This window comes from Tachypleus tridentatus, chromosome 3, assembly GCF_004210375.1.
Source record: "Tachypleus tridentatus isolate NWPU-2018 chromosome 3, ASM421037v1, whole genome shotgun sequence".
NCBI classification, from domain to species: domain Eukaryota; kingdom Metazoa; phylum Arthropoda; class Merostomata; order Xiphosura; family Limulidae; genus Tachypleus; species Tachypleus tridentatus.
The window spans coordinates 22,939,511-22,963,874 of NC_134827.1; the positions used below are offsets into that span (position 1 = coordinate 22,939,511).

General features: G+C 34.3%; 1 protein-coding gene across 10 annotated transcripts in view; it reads left to right on the top strand.

Moving 5' to 3' along the window:
• LOC143246523 (receptor-type tyrosine-protein phosphatase mu-like) overlaps positions 1-24,364 on the top strand; it is a 110,521-nt gene that overhangs the window by 80,157 nt on the left and 6,000 nt on the right. For 5 of the 10 annotated variants that reach the window (XR_013026019.1, XR_013026018.1, XM_076493379.1 and 2 more), the window contains 9 exons: positions 758-794; positions 1,487-1,584; positions 3,183-3,299; positions 4,706-4,854; positions 5,592-5,727; positions 10,582-10,731; positions 10,888-10,987; positions 19,531-19,607; positions 23,371-23,505. Coding sequence is in view for 6 of the 10 variants with exons in the window: in XM_076493379.1 (XP_076349494.1) it covers positions 758-794; positions 1,487-1,584; positions 3,183-3,299; positions 4,706-4,854; positions 5,592-5,727; positions 10,582-10,731; positions 10,888-10,987; positions 19,531-19,607; positions 23,371-23,505 (999 nt within the window). In the remaining 4 variants the exon portion in view is untranslated. Of the gene's footprint in view, positions 1-757; positions 795-1,486; positions 1,585-3,182; positions 3,300-4,705; positions 4,855-5,591; positions 5,728-10,581; positions 10,732-10,887; positions 10,988-19,530; positions 19,608-23,370; positions 23,506-24,364 lie in introns of those variants that run through there. The other 5 variants (XR_013026020.1, XM_076493380.1, XM_076493384.1 and 2 more) reach the window with 5 other exon arrangements.

Sequence of the window (24,364 nt, forward strand, 5' to 3'; positions counted from 1 at the left end):
AACAAATTACCTGGTTAATTTGCTATTTAATCTGATTAATTAGTGAAATTCAAATATAATTTCTGTAGTACATTCATGGCTTTAACCTATGGAGCAAATGTTTTCAGTAAAGGGATGCGAACCATGAATCTGTAAATTCACAGATCTGGAAGGCTAACCACTATGCTTTATTTGATTTTTCCTACTTCGATATTTTATATGGTTTGTGGTTGATTGTTTTAAATTTATGGGATATTTCAGGTTAAACTGTATTATTTCATTAATTTTCTTTTGTGGAACACGTATTCCCTGTCACCCTTTAGTATCCTGACAAGGGAAGATATTAAAAATCATCCCCCACAAAAAAAAAATCTCAAAGAGAATGAGAACACTTGAAAAAGAAGGTGTTGATACTTAAATTATTAAATTCTTGAGTGAGTTGTTATTTACTCAGGAACAAAACCAATACGTACAAAACCTGTAGGTCACTTTAACCTAATTTTAATATATTTTGCTTTTGTATAGTTTATAATGAGAGAACTCAAGCGTGATATATTTGCTTTAGTGTCACGAAGATGATGCATTTTGATATATACATACAACTTCTGTGTACTGTATTTTTAATAATGGAGTGATGAATAATATAAGTTGAAGTAAACTCCACATTTACACTGTTTTATTCTTTTTACATGAACTGGTACACTGCCATTTTGATGAGTAATTTTTATACTTATGAATATATTGTCATTTGTTTTGTAATTCCTTTTTGTAATTTTAGGGTTATGAAAGACAAAAGGAATACATTGCAACACAAGGTAAGATAATGTCTTTGTTTTGTTTTGACCCCCGCTAGTACAGCGGTATGTCTTCGGAGTTACAACGCTAAAATTAGAGGTTGGATTCCTCTCGGTGAACTCAGCAGATAGCCCGATGTGGCTTTGCTGTAAGAAAACACGCACACACACACACACTTGTTTTGTTTTTGTTTGTGAATTTCGCGCAAAGCTACACGAAAGATAGTGTTACAGTGCGTCGTTTATACGTAAGTATTGTTTACATGCTGGGATCACTGCGTTATTTAAACATGAACATCGGCTCATATTTTTGCAATTGAAATTTTACAAAAATGATGCAGTAAAAATAAAATTACTCTTTTCTTACTTTGTTACCCAGCGATTCAAATTTATTCAAGGAATAAACATGTTCTATTAATTAAATGATAAACATATATCTTATTGTTATATCGAATCATATTTACTAGACTGTGTAAAATTCCTTTAATTATGATGTAAAACACTTAAGTTAAATAGAGAAGAAACATAATGAAATATTATAGTTTCATTAAAATATATTTCGATAACGATAAAGCAAGACTCATGTTATTGTAGCTTAGTTTTCATTTGAACTAAATAAATAACGTCTTATTCATTTGATTTACATTTGAGACGTAAACCCGATATAAGTTAGGCTTTATGTTAGTGTTCTTACCATAAGATGTATTTTATAGGTCCCAAGCCTAACACTGTTGTGGACTTTTGGAGAATGGTTTGGCAAGAAGGTGTAACGTTAATTGCAATGGTTACAAATCTTATAGAAAAGGGAAAGGTACGTTTATTTACCTCTGTTCGCAGATTTTATACTTAATAGGTGAAATACCCATTTGAAAGATTTAGAAATAAAAAAGTAATATTTCGCACAATGTTTTGAATATTGTCACCAAAGTATCAATAAGAAAACCTTCTGTATATCTTGGCCTGGCGGTTAAGGTGCTCGTTTCGTAACCTGTGAGTCAGGTATTCGAGTTCCATTCAACGAACATGCTAGTCCTTTCCGCAGAGGTAGCGTTATAAACCACATCCAATCCCACTAATCATTGGTAAAATAATATCTCAGGAGCTGGTGGTGGTGACTAGCTGCTTTTCCTTTAATCTATAAATAGGGCTGGCTTGAGCAAATAGCTCTTTAAAATGTTCGCAAAATTAAACAAACAAACCACATTTTGTTCTGGTGCTTTGGAAATAAGAAAAGTTACTATATATGGTATTACATTTATTTTTAGATATGAAAATAAGGAATCTCTCCCTCTATCCGTACACACATAAATATGTATAATGAACGTCAAAAATATATTTTGAAATAGACGAACTCTCACTCGAATACTTTGAATTGTCATTATTAGAACATTATTTTTAGTTTTACAAAGTTACAAACAATATTACGTCTTCTATCTGCTCTGGAACTAAATGCTTTATCGACGGTTTAGGTCCACGACGAGAGAATTAATTTTATGTTGATACACAGATACACTTCACACGTGAGTTTTCCGCTGAAGTTGTGCTATGTCTTCGTAAAAAATACTGACATCCAAAATTAATTCACTGAACTTCAATGGTTTATAATATTCAAAATTTATAAACGTTTCTGGTCAAATTCTGTGGTTTTCTGTTTAATAAGCGTTAATCACAATTACAGCTTCCGAGGCTTATGGTAAACTGGATGTAGCTGACCATCAATATTATCTTGGCTCTTGCGATGGCTTGCTTTTATACTCATTAGTCGAGATTCTCGAAAGTTCAACAATATTCGAGGGCACACCAGTGCTTTCGTAAAACATATATTCTTGATTTTTACTTTCAAGAATCTTTTACAAATTGAGAGAAGAGGCAGGAATTGTGCACTACTCATTTAACAATATACTTCACATAGAACAAACTGAACCAAATATAAATATTAAAAAGGCCCAGCATAGCCAAGTGTGTTAAGGTGTTCGACTCGTAATCCGAGGTTCGCGGGTTAGAATCCTGGTCGCACCAAACATGCTCGCCCTTTCAGCCGTGGGGGCGTTACAATGTGACGGTCAATCCCACTATTCGTTGGTAAAAGAGTAGCCCAACAGTTGGCGGTGGGTGGTGATGAATAGCTGCCTTACCTCTAGTCTTATACTGCAAAATCATGGACGGCTAGCGCAGATAACTCTCATATAGTTTTGCGCGAAATTCGAAACAAACCAAACTAAAACCTATTACAGGTAATGAGTTCTACTCCCAGTAAAACAGTGATTTTTGTCAAAATTTCACAATTTTTCATTTTTATAACAAAAATAATTTCCTTCTGATAAGAGTATATACGTAAATAAACTATTGTTTGCTTAAGTAAGAGATGTTAGATATTTTATTACTGACGGAGGTTTTATTTTTTAACAGACTAAATGTGAAAAGTATTGGCCAGATAGTACGGAGAAATACGGGCCTGTTACGGTGACTTTAATTAAAAAGGAAGTGTTTGCTAATTTTAACGTACAAGAATTTCTTGTATGCAGCGTAAGTATTTTAATTATAAAATAATTGTAGTAACATTGAGTAATTAAGCTACAATGGTATCAATAGTTATTTTGTTAAAAATATCGGCTATACTGTCTCTAGTTTTTTCCTGTTTGTTTTCGATAATTTGCACCATCTCTCCCACCCTTTGGTTACAATCATCTACTATATTTGTTTTGATAAAGGAACCATGAAAAAAGAATTTGAGTAAGATATACTTGAAATATATAAATAATTCATTTTGAGGCCTAACAGTTGGAAAGTAATATTTTTAACAATGATTATAGTGTGAAAGTAATATTTCTTTTAACAATGACTAGGGTATTAAAGTAATATTTTTTTCAACAATGATTATAGTGTGTTTTTGTTTTGAATTAAGCACAAAGCTACACAATGGGCGATCTGTACTCTGCCCACCACGGGTATCGAAATCCGATTTATAGTGTTGTAAGTCCGCAGACATACCGATGAGCCAATGAGGGATAGTTATAGTGTAAAAGACATATTTCTTTTAACAATAATTATAGTATGAAATAAATATTTTTTTAACAATGATTGAAGTATGAGAGAAATATTTCCTTTAACAATTACTACAGTATGAAAGAAGGATTTCTTTTAATCATAATTGCAGTGTAAAAGTAACATTTTCAACAGTAATAACATTATGAAAGTTATATTTCTTATCATTAGTTATTTACTTCGAGTTATAATTTTTGATGGTACATTTATTTTGTTTGTTAGTTTTGTTGTAAATACGTAAAGCTGCACAACGGGATATCTGTGTTCTCCCGAAAGTGGGCACCGAAAATAGATTTCTAGCTTTGTTAGTCCACCACCTTGCCACTAATCCACCTGGCTGGTTTCGCTGAATAGAAAAACTTCCTCCAGTGACTTGTATTGATTATACATATACATATATTTTGTTAGCAGAATTGAACGTAACTATAACCTTGTGATGGTTTTATTTATCTCAAGTTCTTATCTTTAGCTTTTTTTAGGTAATTTTAAAACGCACTACAAACTTATTTAACTACCGGCTTATGCTCGAATTTTCCAAAGCTAATTATATTTAGAAACATTAGACTTTTGAATATAAATATATATTTATCTTCAGGATAAGTTTAAGTGTTTTATTGTAGAATCTTTTTTCTATTATTATTGAATATGTACGAGAAACGAAACTAGAAACGATTTTATTACATTATGGTTGACGAATTAACACATATAGAACACACGTTTATACAGAACACATATAGAACACACGTTTATACAGTTCTCTTCATATTAAAAATTACCTTTCAAAAATCTATAGTAATTTATCATTTTAATCGGCATGATTTTTCAATACTATTATTTTTGTTATCACATACATCGATATTTATAACTGTCTTATAACTTTGCTTCAGGGATCAGAAACTCGAGAAATCAAACATTTTCATTTCACAATGTGGCCTGATCATGGTGTGCCTTTGTACACTATGTCGCTGGTGTCTTTCTTAAAGAGGATACGAAATTTAAAAAATGTTTCCGATGGACCTCTTCTTGTTCACTGCAGGTAATTAATTTCTCCTGATTCGTTAATACAACTTACCTACTCCTATCTAAACATACTATTACTTTCCGAATAAACTCTTCTTGTTCACTGCAGGTAATTAATTTCTCCTGATTCGTTAATACAACTTACCTACTCCTATCTAAACATACTATTACTTTCCGAATAAACTCTTCTTGTTCACTGCAGGTAATTAATTTCTCCTGATTCGTTAATACAACTTACCTACTCCTATCTAAACATACTATTACTTTCCGAATAAACTCTTCTTGTTCACTGCAGGTAATTAATTTCTCCTGATTCGTTAATACAACTTACCTACTCCTATCTAAACATACTATTACTTTCCGAATAAACTCTTCTTGTTCACTGCAGGTAATTAATTTCTCCTGATTCGTTAATACAACTTACCTACTCCTATCTAAACATACTATTACTTTCCGAATAAACTCTTCTTGTTCACTGCAGGTAATTAATTTCTCCTGATTCGTTGACACAATTTATCTTCTCCTTTCTAACGCATACACACCATTAAACTGACATAATCTCAAACTAAGGCTTTCTATTCGAGAGCTATATTTAGAATACAGCTATTAATTTAGCTTGACGAATGTAAAAAAGTTCATCTGTGAATACTGTACTTTGAAGAGAATATTTGATTTAATCCAGAAAGTTATAAATACATATGTGTCTATATATGTGTATATTCTTTTTTTCACATAAATATTTATTTTATTTAGTGCTGGTGTAGGTCGCACCGGAACTCTGATATTAATAGACATCATGATGAACATGGCCAAAGCAGAACATCACGTCGATCTTCTGAAGTACATGAATAAATTAAGACAAAATCGAATCAACATGGTTGATACTGTGGTAAGACGTTTTACGTATTACACTAATACTTGACTGAGAAAGAAATCCATAACGTAAAAGTTCCATTGCAAGTTTCTCTTTTTCTATCTGTATTTTAGCCGCCACGAGTATCGAAGCATGATTTTTAGCGGAGTGAGCCTTCAGCCTCACCGTTGAGCCACTGTGAGTTTCACAGTTGAGAAAGATTTAAGAGAAAAGAGTTTAGATGATTCATGTAGTATTCACCGTCAAGAAAGATTTAAAAGAGAGATATTTTGGATGATTCATGTAGTATTCACCGCCAAGAAAGATTTAAAAGAAAGAGAGCTTGGATGATTCATGTAGTATTCACCGTCAAGAAATATTTAAAAGAGAGAGAGTTTGGATGATTCATGTAGTATTCACCGCCAAGAAAGATTTAAAAGAAAGAGAGCTTGGATGATTCATGTAGTATTCGCCGTCAAGAAAGATATAAAAGAGAGAGAGAGAGAATGATTCATGTAGTATTCACCATCAAGAATGATTTAAAAGAGAGAAATTTTGAATGATTCATGTAGTATTCACCGTCAAGAATGATTTAAAAGAGAGAGAGTTTAGATGACTCATGTAGTATTCACCGTCAAGAATGATTTGAAAGAGAGAGAGTTTGGATGATTCATGTAGTATTCACCGTCAAGAAAGATTTAAAAGAGAGAGTTTGGATGATTCATGTAATATTCACCGTCAAGAAAGATTTAAAAGAGAGAGAGCTTGGATGATTCATGTAGTATTCACCGTCAAAAAATATATAAAAGAGAGAGAGATTGAATGATTCATGTAATATTCACCGTCAAGAAAGATTTAAAAGAGAGAGAGTTTGGATGATTCATGTAGTATTCACCGTCAAGAAAGATTTAAAAGAGAGAGAGTTTGGATGATTCATCTAATATTCACCGTCAAGAAAGATTTAAAAGAGAGAGAGTTTGGATGATTCATGTAATATTCACCGTCAAGAAAGATTTAAAAGAGAGAGTTTGATGATTCATGTTGTATTCACTGTCAAGAAAGATTTAAAAGAGAGAGAGTTTGGATGATTCATGTAATATTCACTGTCAAGAAAGATTTAAAAGAGAGAGAGTTTGGATGATTCATGTAATATTCACCGTCAAGAAAGATTTAAAAGAGAGAGAGTTTGATGATTCATGTAATATTCACCGTCAAGAAAGATTTAAAAGAGAGAGTTTGTATTATTCATGTAATATTCACCGTCAAGAATGATTTAAAAGAGAGAGAGTTTGGATGATTCATGTAATATTCACCGTCAAGAAAGATTTAAAAGAGAGAGTTTGGATGATTCATGTAATATTCACCGTCAAGAAAGATTTAAAAAGAGAGAGTTTGATGATTCATGTAATATTCACCGTCAAGAAAGATTTAAAAGAGAGTTTGTATTATTCATGTAATATTCACCATCAAGAATGATTTAAAAGAGAGAGAGTTTGGATGATTCATGTAATATTCACCGTCAAGAAAGATTTAAAAGAGAGAGTTTGGATGATTCATGTAATATTCACCGTCAAGAAAGATTTAAAAGAGAGAGTTTGGATGATTCATGTAATATTCACTGTCAAGAAAGATTTAAAAGAGAGAGAGTTTGATGATTCATGTTGTATTCACTGTCAAGAAAGATTTAAAAGAGAGAGAGTTTGGATGATTCATGTAATATTCACCGTCAAGAAAGATTTAAAAGAGAGAGAGTTTGATGATTCATGTTGTATTCACTGTCAAGAAAGATTTAAAAGAGAGAGAGTTTGGATGATTCATGTAATATTCACCGTCAAGAAAGATTTAAAAGAGAAAGTTTGGATGATTCATGTAATATTCACCGTCAAGAAAGATTTAAAAGAGAGAGAGTTTGGATGATTCATGTAATATTCACCGTCAAGAAAGATTTAAAAGAGAGAGAGTTTGATGATTCATGTAATATTCACCGTCAAGAAAGATTTAAAAGAGAGAGTTTGGATGATTCATGTAATATTCACCGTCAAGAAAGATTTAAAAGAGAGAGTTTGGATGATTCATGTAATATTCACCGTCAAGAAAGATTTAAAAGAGAGAGTTTGGATGATTCATGTAATATTCACCGTCAAGAAAGATTTAAAAGAGAGAGAGTTTGATGATTCATGTTGTATTCACTGTCAAGAAAGATTTAAAAGAGAGAGAGTTTGGATGATTCATGTAATATTCACAGTCAAGAAAGATTTAAAAGAGAGAGTTTGGATGATTCATGTAATATTCACCGTCAAGAAAGATTTAAAAGAGAGAGAGTTTGGATGATTCATGTAATATTCACCGTCAAGAAAGATTTAAAAGAGAGAGAGTTTGATGATTCGTGTAATATTCACCGTCAAGAAAGATTTAAAAGAGAGAGTTTGTATTATTCATGTAATATTCACCGTCAAGAATGATTTAAAAGAGAGAGAGTTTGGATGATTCGTGTAATATTCACCGTCAAGAAAGATTTAAAAGAGAGAGTTTGGATGATTCATGTAATATTCACCGTCAAGAAAGATTTAAAAGAGAGAGAGTTTGGATGATTCATGTAATAGTCATCGTTGAGGAAGATTCAAGAGAGAATCTCTTAACTTTAGCACCAAAAGCACAAATATAGAGCTGGTAGAACATGAGAAATGTTTGAACCCATGTGTTAAAATGGCAATACAGATTGATGTTTTTAAAAGCAATTATAATTGAAATAATATAACCAAGAATATCTGATATATGACAGATAATTTTACATTTTTTAAATTAATTTTGCTAAACAAGTGAACTGTAATAAAGAATAAGAAAACTAAGCGTTTCTTATATAGCATGGAACTACAAATAGTTACCCATTCTCTAGAGAAAATCTAAAAGCGCAAAAATATTGTTTCATTGTTCCGTTTTTAACGTTTACTTAAATAGGTAATTATTTAATAAATAACAGAAACTCACTAACTCTTTATTTTCAGTGATATACGCAGCTCTAATCGGACTGGTATAAGTAAACGGGAATCAGCATTTGAAAACATTTATGTATGAGATTTAGTTTCTAACTTCGTATGACACACAGAAGTAAAACACTTAGATTTGTATTCTGTATGATAAGACAACTCTGGTAATTTTGATTTGGTTAGTAGTTGTACATTAGTTTAGTTTCTAACTGAGTATGACACACAGAAGTAAAACACTTAGATTTGTATTCTGTATGATAAGACAACTCTGGTAATTTTGATTTGGTTAGTAGTTGTACATTAGTTTTGATTCTAACTGAGTATGACACACAGAAGTAAAACACTTAGATTTGTATTCTGTATGATAAGACAACTCTGGTAATTTTGATTTGGTTAGTAGTTGTACATTAGTTTTGATTCTAACTGAGTATAACACAGTGAAAATTTGGTTTAGGTTACTTTTGTTTTGTTTATATTATGTATAATACTCTGGTAATTACGGTTTAGTTTTCTAGTTCTTTATGACAAACTGCTATATCGGCTTCGGTTTCTAATTCTGCGTGATACAAACTTGTAAATAACTTAAGACTCTAATAATTTATGATATGACAAACTGGTAATTTGGTTTTAGGTATTAATTCTGAATGACACACTGGTAATTTGATCTGGATTTCCAAATCTGTACTGAACACTACTAAATGAGCTTTAGGTTCTAATTGAGTATAATACAGTGGCAATCCAGTTAATAGTTCCTTATAACAATCTGGTATTGTAGCTTCGTACGTTGCTGGTATTTTTTTGTTTTATTCTATTTAACACACTAGCAATTAGGCTTTGGCCATTGGCTGTAGGATACATTAGTAATTGGGTTTGGGCTTATAATTTTCCAATCAACATTTGTAATTCGACTTTGGCTTTCAGTTCTGTGCGACACACCAATATATACCCCGACGGGACATCAGTAAATCTTGGGACTTAAAGCGCTAAAATTAGGGTTATATTCCCCTTGCTGGACACAGCAGATAGCCCGATATGATTATGCCATCAGAAAAACACACACACCAATATTTTTGGCTTCGGCTGCTAATTCTGCATTAAAAAAGTAAATAGAATTTCTACTTCTAATCCTGTGTGATGTAATAGTAAGCGAGATATATATTTTACTTCTTTATGACTCTGAGAACTGGCTCCTAATCCTGTGTGATGTAATAGTAATCGAGATATATATTTTACTTCTTTATGACTCTGAGAACTGGCTCCTAATCCTGTGTGATGTAATAGTAAGCGAGATATATATTTTACTTCTTTATGACTCTGAGAACTGGCTCCTAATCCTGTGTGATGTAATAGTAAGCGAGATATATATTTTACTTCTTTATGACTCTGAGAACTGGCTCCTAATCCTGTGTGATGTAATAGTAAGCGAGATATATATTTTACTTCTTTATGACTCTGAGAACTGGCTCCTAATCCTGTGTGATGTAATAGTAATCTAGATATATATTTTACTTCTTTATGACTCTTAGAACTGGCTCCTAATCCTGTGTGAAACACTAGTAATTATAGGCTTAATCTTCTAATTTGTGAGACACGGTAGCAATTGGTTTCTTAGTTGTATATTCTAGGATTCCTTTTCCACTCCTGTATCAGGTACTTGTATTCTAGCTTTAGTCTATAGTTTTGTATTTCAAGTTGGTAACAGAAAAATTTTCCTTTTTTTGTCAGGTTATATTCCCTGGCCAATCGCACTTATCAACCCAAATAAACTGAACATTCATAGTCTCCTGTTTGATTTGTAATAGCTGTTCACTCCGACTGCCTCAGCGATACAACATGTTAATCTTTGCTGCCTACAAATCGATGACAACGCATTCTTACATTGTCTTCTACTTGTATATTTCAGGACCAGTACATATTTGCTTACCAAGCTGTTGTTGATGCTGTGTGTGGCGAAGAAACGAGTATTTCCTGCTCTGATTTCTTCTCAGAATTTCAAAAACTGAAGAAGCCGGACACGAACACTGGGAAAACAAGACTACAGTTGCAGTTTGAGGTCTTTAATTTTCTAAACTTGTTTATTTGATATGTATTTATGCGTATGGCTGTTTTATAGATTTCTGATCTTTCTTAGAAATGTCTTGTCCATCTAATGTTAAATACTTTTTTTAAATATAATTATATGTATTGTATTTTTTTTATATATAAATAGAGGCTAGAGAAACTAACAACACCTTTAAGACCAACCGACTGCAGAGAAGCGCTGAATCTTACAAATAGAGGAAAAAATCGAACTTTGGAAATTGTTCCAGGTAAACTTTAACTGCGTGTGAATTAATGGTAAAGAAATCTTTGTATGCGATTAATGGAGGGGCTTTCTGGGCACTCGTATGAAAATAACGTCAGAATGATTATCCAAAGATATGCTAGCTGTTACGTGTTATAATTTATCCCAGATAAGTCCCATGTTAATGTGTTTGGTATTACGACTTGAAGTGGCCTTAAATTGAGTTAAATTTTAATTTTAATTCAGAAGTTAATTAAATATAGAGACAAATTTATGATTTTTACCAACAAGATTGACGCACACAACTTTCTTTCTTAATACAAATACTTTTTAATATACAAATAATAATACAATTGTTATCAATAATAATAATATATACATACAAAAGTTTTACGAAACTACAAACAATGTTGAGTCTTCTATCCGATCCAGAACTTCATTGTTTTCTTATCGAGGGAGGCCTGGCATGGGCTTGCGCGTTAAGGCGTGCGCTTCGTAATCTGAGGGTCGCGGGTTCGCGCCCGAGTCGCGCCAAACATGCTCGCCCTCCCATCCGTGGGGGTGTATAATGTGACGGTCAATCCCACTATTCGTTGGTAAAAGAGTAGCCCAAGAGTTGGCGGTGGGTGGTGATGACTAGCTGTCTTCCCTCTAGTCTTACACTGCTAAATTAGGGACGGCTAGCACAGATAGCCCTCGAGTAGCTTTGTGCGAAATTCAAAAACAATCAAACTTATCGAGGGTTCATAATGAGCGAATTAATTTTGGGTTGATATAGGCACAATTCACTTAAAGGGGAACTAGCTATCTCTTCATGTGGGCGTTTTTTCACAACTGAAGCTATACAATGTATTCGATGTTAATTAGCTGAAGTTAAATGATTTGTAATGTTTAAATTCTATAAACGTTCCTGGTCAAATATCTGTAGTTTTCCGATTAATAAGCGTTTATCACAGTTATAGCTTTTGTTTGTTTGTTTGGAATTTTGCACAAAGCTACTCGAGGGCTATCTGTGCTAGCCGTCCCTAATTTAGCAGTGTAAGACTAGAGGGAAGGCAGCTAGTCATAGCCACCTACCGCCAACTCTTGGGCTACTCTTTTACCAACGAATAGTGGGATTGACCGTAACATTATAACGCCCCCACGGCTGAAAGGGCGAGCATGTTTGGCGCGACCGGGATGCGAACCCGCGACTCTCAGATTACGAGTCGCACGCCTTAACACGCTTGGCCATGCCGGGCCATAAGTTATAGCTTCCGAAGTTTATAGTAAAGTAATTGTAGCAAACAAACAATATAAACTGTCCTTATGCGTTGCGTTGGTTACTTTTTTAAGATTGAGAGGGGAGTTTTAATAATTTTAGCTAAGACAACAATACTGATATTTACATACATATATACATTGCTGATTCATACCCTCGAGAATCTTCTACAAATTTACTGAATAGGCGGGAATTTCGCAATACACATTTTACAGTGTAAGTTACATGCATTTCTAAGTATATATTTAACTACAACAAACACCGATATTAAAATAGATATATAATAGTAGATCCGTTTCACAGCCTTTACACCAAAACAAAAAAACCTCGAGAATGATTATCCAACGATATGCCAACCATTACACTAAAACAGAAACTTCTGCGTAATGGGCCAGACGTGGGCCAGTAGGTAGGGTGCTCGCCTCGTAATATGTGGATCGTGAATTCGATTCCATATTACTGAGCATCTCGTCCTTGCAGCTGTGAAGACCTTATGATGGAATGGTCAATCCCACTATTCGGTGAGTGGTGTGACTAGTTGCCTTAGCAGACCAAACCCTGCATAATCAAATATTATGTTGCGTTTGAAATAATTTGTTAACCGGTGATGAATAAGACAAATAAAGTAATATTGTCTGTCTATTATGATTTAAAACGAATGGCTATTTACTTTTATATGGTTCATATCTGATGATGTGATGATACATGGGTAGTTAGTAGAGTGCTTGACTCGTAATATAATATGAGTACCACGGGTTCGAATCACCGTCGCACTAAACATGCTCACCATTTCCGCCATGGGGGCTTTATAGTGTGACGGTCAATCCCACTAAAAAAAAAGAGTAAAACGGTAGTCCATGAGAGAGTTGGCGGTGGGTGATGATGACTAGCTGCCTTCCCTCTAGTCTTTCACTGCTAAATTAGGGATGCCTATCGCAGATAGCCTTCGTGTAGCTTTGCACAAAATTCAAAACAAACAAATTAATGATACGTTTTTGTGGAAGCAGCAGTATATAGCACTACGCGGTGTTATTAAGTGCGAAGATGATGTTGTAAGATGAGGTAATATTATGAAGTGTCAGTTGTATTCAGTACTGGACAGTTATATTACTATCGTAAGCATCAAGTTTTCTATTTGTTGTGATATCCTAGATGGACACTTGTGATGAAGTTTACTGATTTCTGCCACTCGCAAATCTAGATTCATTTGGTGAGGCTTGAAGAACCCGTGTTTCTTCTGCAAAAGTACTTTGCACAATATTGCTGAGTTTTCAACAGTTTCTGTAGTGCTACGCTGTAAATTCAGAACAAACTAACAATACACGATAATAAAGTGCAAGAGATTGAAGGCGATAATAAGACGAGGTGACATGGGAAGATACCCGGATGAATATATCATACTAGAGCAAGAAATACCCGGATGAATATATCATACTAGAGCAAGAAATACCCGGATGAATATATCATACTAGAGCAAGAAATACCCGGATGAATATATCATACTAGAGCAAGAAATACCCGGATGAATATATCATACTAGAGCAAGAAATGTTTATGTTTTAGAGACACGAGTACTCCTGTCTGATTTTCACTTGATAAGCCTACAGACACGAGTACTCCTGTCTGATTTTCACTTGATAAGCCTACGATTATAATACTTTACAACTTGTAGTTTTTTTAGATTGTAAACTAAAGTTTTATTTATTTAGTTTTTAATCACAATTAAACATTCAAAGTATTTATTTTGTTTGAAATATCCTAGGTCCTTCTATACGTCCACCTCATAGGTCGTATATATATATATATATTTTTTTAAATAACAAAGCGATAAAATGGACTATCTACGCTCTGCCCACCACGAATATATAAACTTGACTTTTAGTGTCCCTAGCCAGGAGACTGATTGAGGTCAACTTTAGTAGAAAAGAGTTACTTTTTAATCTTAAAGTCTTGGCCAAAATTTTTTGCATACTTTTGTAACCAATAAGTTTATTGTTTTGTAATTAAGCACAAAGCTAGACAATGGGCTGTGTGTACTCTGCCAACTACAGATATCGAAACTCGGTTTTTAGCGTTGTAAGTCTACAGACATGCTTCTGTGCTACTGGGGAGGCGTAACAAATAAGGACATTATATGTATTATTATCAAGATGGAGTGCAAGAACATATAACGTTTTCAAAGTCATAACTGCATGTTATATTAAATATTTATATATAAAATTCATATAATGACACAGGTTTTATCATGAACAATTCAATAGAACAGTAAACAATTTTATCGGAGATCTTTTGAAAGATGCGTGATTCATCATTTCTCCAATCGCAAGTAAAACCTTTTCAAAACGTATTGTCCGGCATGGTCAGACTATTCGAATCGCAGTCTGAGTGTTGTGGGTTCGAATCCCCGTGACAGTAACTATGCTTGCCCTTTCAGCCATGGGTGTGTTATAATATGACAGTCATTCCGAGTATTCGTTGGTAAAAGAATAACCTAAGAGTTGGCGGTGGGTGGTGAAGACTGGCTACTTTCCCTCTAGTATTTCACTACTAAATTAGGGATAGATAGCACAAATATCCATCGTTTAGCTTTGCGCAAAATTCCAAATCAACCACACAACCCCAACATACATAATGAAAAATAACAAAAAGTAAATAGTATTTGTAACTTTATATCACTTTATATTTAACAATCAGCACATGACTGGTCTAATAACATTCGCAAGGCAACGTGGCATGCTGTCAATAAGGTTTTTTTTTTTTTTATTTCATCCCAGCTTGTTACTAGGACACGCTGAAATCCAGCTACACTAACTTGTTTAGGGTCGTGGTTAACAATATTTGGGTTCAATTCTACCCAAAATGTCTCAATGAGATTGCAGTATGGTAACTTTTATTTTTTGGCCATGACAATCTTGTAACATTCTCATGGTCGAGATAATCCTGTTCACTACGCCCAATGCGAGCAATGGCATTGTCTTTCTGCAACTCAAAGTTATTGCCAAACCTTGCTCTAGCATATGGCAGAAATACTGATAAAATGTTGGATTGACCGTCATATTATAACGTCTTTACGTCTGAAAGGGCGAGCATGAGCTCAAGGAAATGATTTATTTATAACTGAACATACTACATGTACCCATAGAACGACAGGAAATGATTTATTTATAACTGAACATACTACATGTACCCATAGAACGACAGGAAATGATTTATTTATAACTGAACATACTACATGTACCCATAGAACGACATGAAATGATTTATTTATAACTGAACATACTACATGTACCCATAGAACGACAGGAAATGATTTATTTATAACTGAACATACTACATGTACCCATAGAACGACAGGAAATGATTTATTTATAACTGAACATACTACATGTACCCATAGAACGACAAGAAATGATTTATTTATAACTGAACATACTATATGTACCCATAGAACGACAGGAAATGATTTATTTATAACTGAACATACTATATGTACCCATAGAACGACACCCCAGTGGCACAGCAACAAGTCTGCGGACTTACAACGCTAGTTGGAAAACCAGTGGTGGGAAGAACACAGATAGCCCATTGTGTAGCATTGTAATTATCTTCAAACAAACAAATAAACAAATCGATAGAGCGTTAGTCTGTCTTCATAAGGTACCTGAACATGTAGTGTGTTCCATCATAAATACACCAATTCGTTATGTTCAGGAATCTTTGACTGCCTACTTATTATTAAATCATAAGACACAAAAACACGAACATATCATTGTTTAATTCAAATGTTTCTTTGCTACGTATTAAAATATCAGATATCCATGTTGAAACATTCCTTGTGTGGTGTTTGTGTGTGTATCTTGATGTATTGATGTATGTGTGTTACGTTTAAGAATTGAGTTACTTTGCACTTTAACAGAAAAGTTGGCGCTCGAATTCCCGTTTCGAATTCACAAGTTGTTGCTTTCTAACCAATTTATAACAAAATGACTTCTATAGAAACTTGCAACTCATTGAAAACCCGATGTAAAAAAATTAACTTTTATTTAGAGGACATCACAAAAACATAGGTGTAACATAAAGATATGCTACTTTCTAGAGGCATTTGATGCGGTATGGGGGGTCGTATTCAAATTTACAACCTGTCCCAATAAAAATATATCAGAATCAGAAAAATTACTCTCACAAAAAAATAGAAAAATGCTTAAAACGTAACTTATAACCCACCTTTCAAAGGCGAGCTTTGGATCCTGTCCATAGTGGTTGGACATGTAGCACATATTCCCTCGCTACACTTAGTTAAATAAACTTTTACCATCTCCCCTAATTTATAATTTGTCTCCTACTTCTATTTTTCTCGTTACTTATTTACTTTTTTATGATAATTTAAGGTAAGGAACTGGTAAATACAATATACGTATTAATATTTGACATATGTATTGGTTTGTTTTGAATTTCGCGCAAAGCTACACGAGGGCTATATGCGCTAGCCGTCCCAAATTTAACAGTGTAAGTCTAGAGAGAAGGCAGCTCGTAATCACCACCCACCACTAACTCTTGGACTACTCTTTTACCAACGAATAGTGGGATTGATCGTAACATTATAACGCCCCTCGGCTGAAAGGGCGAGCATGTTTGGTGTGATGGATATTTGAACCCGTGACCCTCAGATTAGCGAGTCGAGTGTCTTAATCACCTGGTCATGCCTACCATAATATTTAATATATATATATATATATATATATATTTAATGTTGTTGTTTGAAGTTAAGTACAAAGCTAGCTACACAATTGGCTAAATGTGCTCTGCTCACCACAGATATCGAAACCCGGTTTCTAGCATTATAAGTCCGCAGACATTTCGCTCTGTCCCTGAGGGAGATAATTTATTAGATTTCATCAGCGTCAAAAAAATCGAATTTTAACCTTAAACACTAAAATTATATTGAACTACACTTCCATGGATATTTTATGACTTCACTCAATAGCGTAGTGGTCACATGCGTAGCTTTGTCTGCCAAACTCTTCTCGATGAAACCAAATGTTTGTGAACATTTCAACATGTTAGTATCTCACCAATGTCAGAATGATTATTTAGATAATCAAATGTTTTATAAACATGTAGGCAATGAAGTGTTATGTTACATATTTAATGCTGAGCATATTTTTGTTTCTGTAACACATGATACAATAAGCGATAAATTACGCATAAGCCCTGTGTAGTTGTCTGCATATAGATCATGCTGCAAAAAAAAAAAAAGACTGATAATAATAAAAATCTCGTTGAACCATCTGTAACATTTATATGCTGTAATAGCTCTATATTTACCTGAAAGGTAATAGTAAATTTTACAATGGAATACGCACAAGATACTGTACAATATATATATACAAGGTCCCCCAAAATGTATACACACTTTGAATGATTATAAATACAATGTTTATTAAGATATATTTAGGTTTTATAATCCAAGTTTAAGAAGACAAGTGACGAATCTTTTGAGTTATCGCAGGTGTTCGAACTGATGACCGTTCTGGTCCAGACACTGCTGATAATGCGGACAGATGGTTTAGCAAACTTCACGAATCATTTCATTTGATATTTGGGTGCATGCTCTTTCAATTGCTGATCTCGGTCCATTGGTTGTTCCAGTTTTTATGCTATAAATCTTATCTTTGACGTATCCCCATAAAAGAAAGTCCAGAGGTGTGAGGTGTGGTGAACGTGGAGAAAATTCAGTGCTACCTCTTCGTCCAGTCCATTTGTTCGGCAAATTTTCGTCAAGATAGGCCCTCACATTACGATGATAGTCGGGAGGTGCTCCATCTTGCTGGAAATAAAACTCCTCATCTTCAAATTACTATCGAATGCGTGGCACGATAGATTCTTGCAGCATCTTTAAATAAACGAGACCAGTGACTGTGTTTTCGAAAAAGAATGGTCCAATTACGCCTAACGCTGATAATCCAACCACACTGTAACCCCTGGTAAGTTTACGTGATGTTCAACCGTAACATACGGATTCTGATGGGCCCAACAGGTGCAATTGTGGCGATTAACTGAGCCATTTAACTTAAATGTGGCCTCAACGCTCCAGCCAATCGTGTTTGGAAACTGTGCATCCTCTGCAGATTTTGCCAGGTATCACTCACAAAATTCAACTCTCCGGTCAGGATCATCTTCATTAAGGGCGTAGACTAATACCAAAACAAAACTTTTCCAATGAACGCGTTTCAACATGCGATGGACGCTCGATTTTGGAATTTCTGTCTTACAGGATGTTTGCCGAACAGATTTTCTTGGAGATCAGTAGAGACCTTCCAACAGCTCTGCTTCTCGTGTGGGACTGGTGGACGACCACAGTCTTCCAGAACGCCCTTTATGGACGTTTTGAACAGTTCCATTTGTTTCAAACTTATCTCTGATGCGAATAATGGTGAGTGGAGTTGGTGGATCTGTTTAAAACTCCCTTCTAAACCATCTTTACACTTCAGCTACGTTCTCACACTTCTAGTAACACTTTAAATTAAATTTCCTTTTATCAAAGCTTAGTCTTGCTTCTGTCATTACTTCAAATCAGTTGCACCTGTAAAAAAAGAAAGCTTGAGTGTGTTATAGTCATCCAAAGTGTGCATATATGTTTTTGGGACACCTTGTATATGTAAAATCTTTGTATTTTCTCAGAATTTCATTTTTTTACAGTTTATCAAACTGTATTTAAATAAACTGTTTGTTTTAAGAACAAATCTATATAATGGGCTCTCTGTGCTATGCCAACCGCAAGGAATCAAACCCCAGATTTTTATGACTACGAGAAACCCACTTGAAGTAAAAATATATTCTAAAGACAGCTAGTATGAGTATTAAAACTTTAATTAAAACAAAGTTGCAAACTCTCTTTGTTAACCTGAAGATGACGTAAGAAGATTGAAACGTTGTTCTGTAGATTATTTTAATATCCATACCAGCCGTCATTAGAAAGCCCCAGGCTCACGGAAGATTGAAGAGACAGATATTTGGTACTTCAGACTTAATATATGCACCTTGTAAAATAAAGTTTATTGTCTCAAATGTTCATGTAATAAGTTAAATTTTATATTCAGTTGTTTAAGTATTCGGCAATTTTAGTACTTTCAGATTTTCCTTTAACCCTCAGATATCGATACCTCAAGGGGCAAAACACATACAGACTATTGTGTAACTTTGAGATTATCAAACAAACAAACCTTTCTTTTGACAAACACGTATTTATTGCAGTAGTAAAGTTTTTAGGGTAAAATGAAGCAAGTAAGATTTAATTTACTTTTCAGCCGATAGAGGACGCCCTTATTTGAAACCAACGACTTGTAGTAACGTTCCTGGCTACATCAATGCGGCTTTTGTGAATGTAAGTAATTAACCTAACACGATTGGTAACCATTTGTGATTTTTTTCTATTCCAATTGAACATTATAAAAAACAATATGGTCAATATAGTTATACAATCACTATGAAACTATCCTAATCTTACGGAGGCACTTATCAACCTTATATCGCCCCAGTGGCACAATCAACTTTGTAAATAGACATAAAGAGACAGTTGTTGTACTTCATATTCTCAGATAATCAGGGTTTTGGACACTTAAAACAATATTAAAAAAATGTAGTAACATGATTGCAAATATACTTAAAATTTATTTAATACGATTTTCAAAAATCGCCTGATACTTTGATGTTGATTCATCGGTTATTTGGAATTAATCACAAAGCTACACAATGGGCTATCTGTACTCTGCCCACCGCGGGTATTAAAACCCAGTTTCTAGCAGTGTGAATTTGCAGACATATCGTTCTGCCACTAGGGGGCAATACTGATGTATAACAAGCAACTTAACAGCTCAATATTTTAATCAGTTTCTAAAAGTAAGCACTGCAAAATACTTATAGAATGAATTATTGTCTTCTTTTGTAAACTGTATTTTATTCTATTTGCTTGTAATATATATAATTATACCCCACTGTGGTCAAGGTAGCTTTTAACTTAAAAAACCGAGTTTCAGTGTCCACGATGAATACCGAACAGAAGAGATAGCTCAATGCATAACTTTGCTTTTAATTACAAACAAACAATATATAACGTCTTATATGAAATATTATATTTATACACGTTAAAAAGTTTTTAAGAAAATTATTTTGTATAGTTTTTGGCTGATATAATTAGATCATATGTAATATTAATCTTTTCAATTCTTATTAAAAACAAATCTAATATTAAACAAAATAACTGAAACCGTTAGACCTACATTTACAACAAAAGGTTCGCTGATGGGACAGCAGTACATTTCCCGAGCTTACCAAAATCCTTGGTTCGATTCTCTGCGAAACTCACAGCAGAAAGCCAAATGTAGCTTTATTCTAAATTAAACAAACAAATACGACAAAAGGTTTTAATCCGTCCTGTGACATAGGTTTGTTTTTAAGAAAAAGTGAAAATGTCCATATGATTATTTTACTTCTGAGAATTTCCATCAAGACCAGGTGGTTAGGGCGTTTAATTCGCAACCCTAAGGTCGTGACTTCGAGTCTTCGTTCCATCAAACATGCTCGCCTTTAAGCCGTAAGGGCATTATAGTGTAACGGTTAGCCGAACGATTCGTTGGTACAAGAGTATTTTATTTGTTTATTTTGGAATTTCGCGCAAAGCTACACGAGGGCTATCTGCGCTAGCCGTTCCTAATTTAGCAGTATAAGACTAGAGGGAAGGCAGCTAGTCATCACCACCCACCGCCAACTCTTGAGTTACTCTTTTACCAACGAATAGTAGGATTGACGGTCACATTATAAGGCCCCCCACGGCTGAAAGAGCGAGCATGTTTGGTTTGACGGGGATTCGAACCCGCGACCCGCCGAATTACGAGTCAACGCCTTAATCCACTTGGTTATGCCGGGCGGGGTAAAAGAATAACACAAGAGTTGGGGTTGGATGGTGATGACTAGCTGCCTTCCCTTCAGTCTTGCACTGCTAAATTAGGGACGCACACAGCTCTTGTGTAGCTTTGTGCGAAGTTCAAGAAACAAACATATCAACTCGGATCTGACTGAGAAAAGTCATGCACACGGCGGTGATGCATACCGGTCAAGGGAGGAAATATAATAATTAGAATATTGTATTAATTCACATTTTTATTGATATAATCGATACTCCTGTGATTTGAACTTGATTAATTTATTATTAATTACCATAAATATTCAATAAATTTCTGTTCAAATCTACCTTCAAAACCACTTTGATGTTGTTTCCTGGTGGATTACTTACAACGCTAAAATCTAGTGTTCGAATTCTCTCGGAAGACAGAGTACAGATAACACAATATTTAGCTTTGCGCTAAAACAGAGATTTCAAGTGTATAATATTTCTGCTTAACACTAGAAAGTAAAACAGAGAAATAATTTGGTACAGTACTGACGCACTTTCTAACCAGATGGTTAGGGAGCTTGACTCGCAGTATGAGGGTCGAGGGTTCGAATCGCCGTCCCACAAACACGTTCGTCCTTTCAGCCGTGGGGACGTTATAATGTGATGATCAATCCCACTATTCTTTGTTAAAAGAGTAGCCGAAGTGTTAGCGGTGGTTGGTGTTGACTAGCTGTCTTTTATTCTTTCCGTGTTAAATTAGGAATAGCTAGTGCACATAGCCCTCTAGTAGCTTTGTGCCATAATCAAAATAATCCAAACCAAAAAACCATAATATTTGTTAATTATATCAAAGGAATATTGTAACTTTGTTTGGTCTATAATGCCCAAAAATGGTTTTTGTTTCATCATATTTAACAATTGCTCAGGATAGTTACTGTAGCTCTTTATTTCTCACTAAAGTCTTAGAATTTAGACACACAAAACTCTTCTTCCATAAGTTTTCAATCCTTATTAAAACAACTTAACACCACTTATCGCCCGCTTTGAACTATCCTTTACCAACGAACAGTGGGATTGTCTGTCACCTAATAACACCTTCACGGCTGAAAAGCCAAGGAAATTCGGCGTCAGATTTCGATCTCTGCGACCTGAAGATTACAAGATAAGCACCTCTAATTATTGGGTCATATGAGGCCTCATTTACCCGAAACTTACTAATGTACATCTGTTTGCAGTGTAGAATCAGTTCAAAAAACACATTTCTCGCACGCATTTTTTAGTTCCTTTTTAAATATCCTCGTTCTTAAATCGATAACTCCACAAAATGCTAACAGTTACAAATCACATGAATATTGCCAATGGATAATGACTTTTCCAAAACATTATTTAAAGATTAAAAGGTTAAAAGATAAATATATACAAATTTCTGTGGGACAGCATCTTAAGTTTAGAGGTTAAACAAAGGTTTTTTGGAATATGACTAAAGCATGAGAGAGTCAGAAGAAAAGCACATACATTGGTCTATTTTCTGTGTCCACCAAAGGAAATCGAACGCCTGATTTTAGTGTTGAATGTCTACAGACTTACTGCTGTCTTAGTGTTGAATGTCTATAGACTTACTGCTGTCTTAGTGTTGAATGTCTACTGACTTACTGCTGTCTTAGTGTTGAATGTCTACAGACTTACTGCTGTCTTAGTGTTGAATGTCTACAGACTTACTGCTGTCTTAGTGTTGAATGTCTACAGACTTACTGCTGTCTTAGTGTTGAATGTCTATAGACTTACTGCTGTCTTAGTGTTGAATGTCTACAGACTTACTGCTGTCTTAGTGTTGAATGTCTACAGACTTACTGCTGTCTTAGTGTTGAATGTCTACAGACTTACTGCTGTCTTAGTGTTGAATGTCTATAGACTTACTGCTGTCTTAGTGTTGAATGTCTACAGATTTACTGCTGTCTTAGTGTTGAATGTCTATAGACTTACTGCTGTCTTAGTGTTGAATGTCTGCAGACTTACTGCTGTCTTAGTGTTGAATGTCTATAGACTTACTGCTGTCTTAGTGTTGAATGTCTATAGACTTACTGCTGTCTTAGTGTTGAATGTCTATAGACTTACTGCTGTCCCACTGGGGAATAAGATGCGAAAGAGTTAAGAGGTAAACTCGAAATTTTAGCAGACGAGAATTGCAATAAAGTTTAATCTCTTATTTATGAATTAAAAAGGTTGAATTGAGATTATTATTATTATTATTCAGGGCTATAGAAAGAAGGACGAGTTTATTGTAACACAGATGCCTTTACCACATACTGTATGTGATTTCTGGAAACTATTACACGACTTTAAGGCTCGAACCATTGTGCTTCTGAATGAAATGGAACCTGATGACGAGGTATGTAAATTTACGTAATCTATTGGTTTGGTTTGAATGTCGCCCAAAACTACACGAGGGCCATATGCGCTAAACGTACCTAATTTAGCAGTGAAAGACTAGATAGAAAGTATCTAGTCATCACCACCCACTGCCAACTCTTAGGCTACTCTTTTACTAACCAATATTAAGAGTGACCTTACCTTTATAATGCCTCCACGGCTGAAAGGGAGAACATGTTTGGTGTGGCGAGGATTCGAACCCCCTACCCTTGGATTACGACTCGAGTGCTTTAAACACCTGGTCATACCGGGCCTGCGTAACGTATATATTTTAATAAATTCGAGAGAAAAGAAATCGCATGCCTACTTAAACAATCTCTACTATGTTCACCTTTTACAACGACTACAGGATAAACTTGCTGGCACGAAATATTCATACTTAATTTGTTTTTCATATTTTTTAAACGGTCATGTTTTACGTCAGTTATAAATTGTCCAGTGTCCAAATTTTAAAACATTAATGCCAGCAACATTAAAGCTGTTTAATCTATTAATGATATTCTAAAAAAAAACGTAGGTCCTAGAAGTATTGATAAAAATGAAATAGAAATCCTATAACCCGAGCGTTTTCGAAAGGTAGACCTTTCGAAAGCACTGTTTAATCTATTTTACTTTCCTGGGAAATTTTCCAGTTTTTTTTTATCTGATCGAATACTCGTTTTGATACAAAGGTTTTCAATCGAAAATTGGAGTAATATCAAAGGTTGTTTGGTTATTGGAAAATAAATTTAGAAAAAAGGTGTTAATTAATTCGTCATTATCTATAGAATAATATTTTGACAATACCATCCAAGTTTCATATTAATATAAGTTGAACT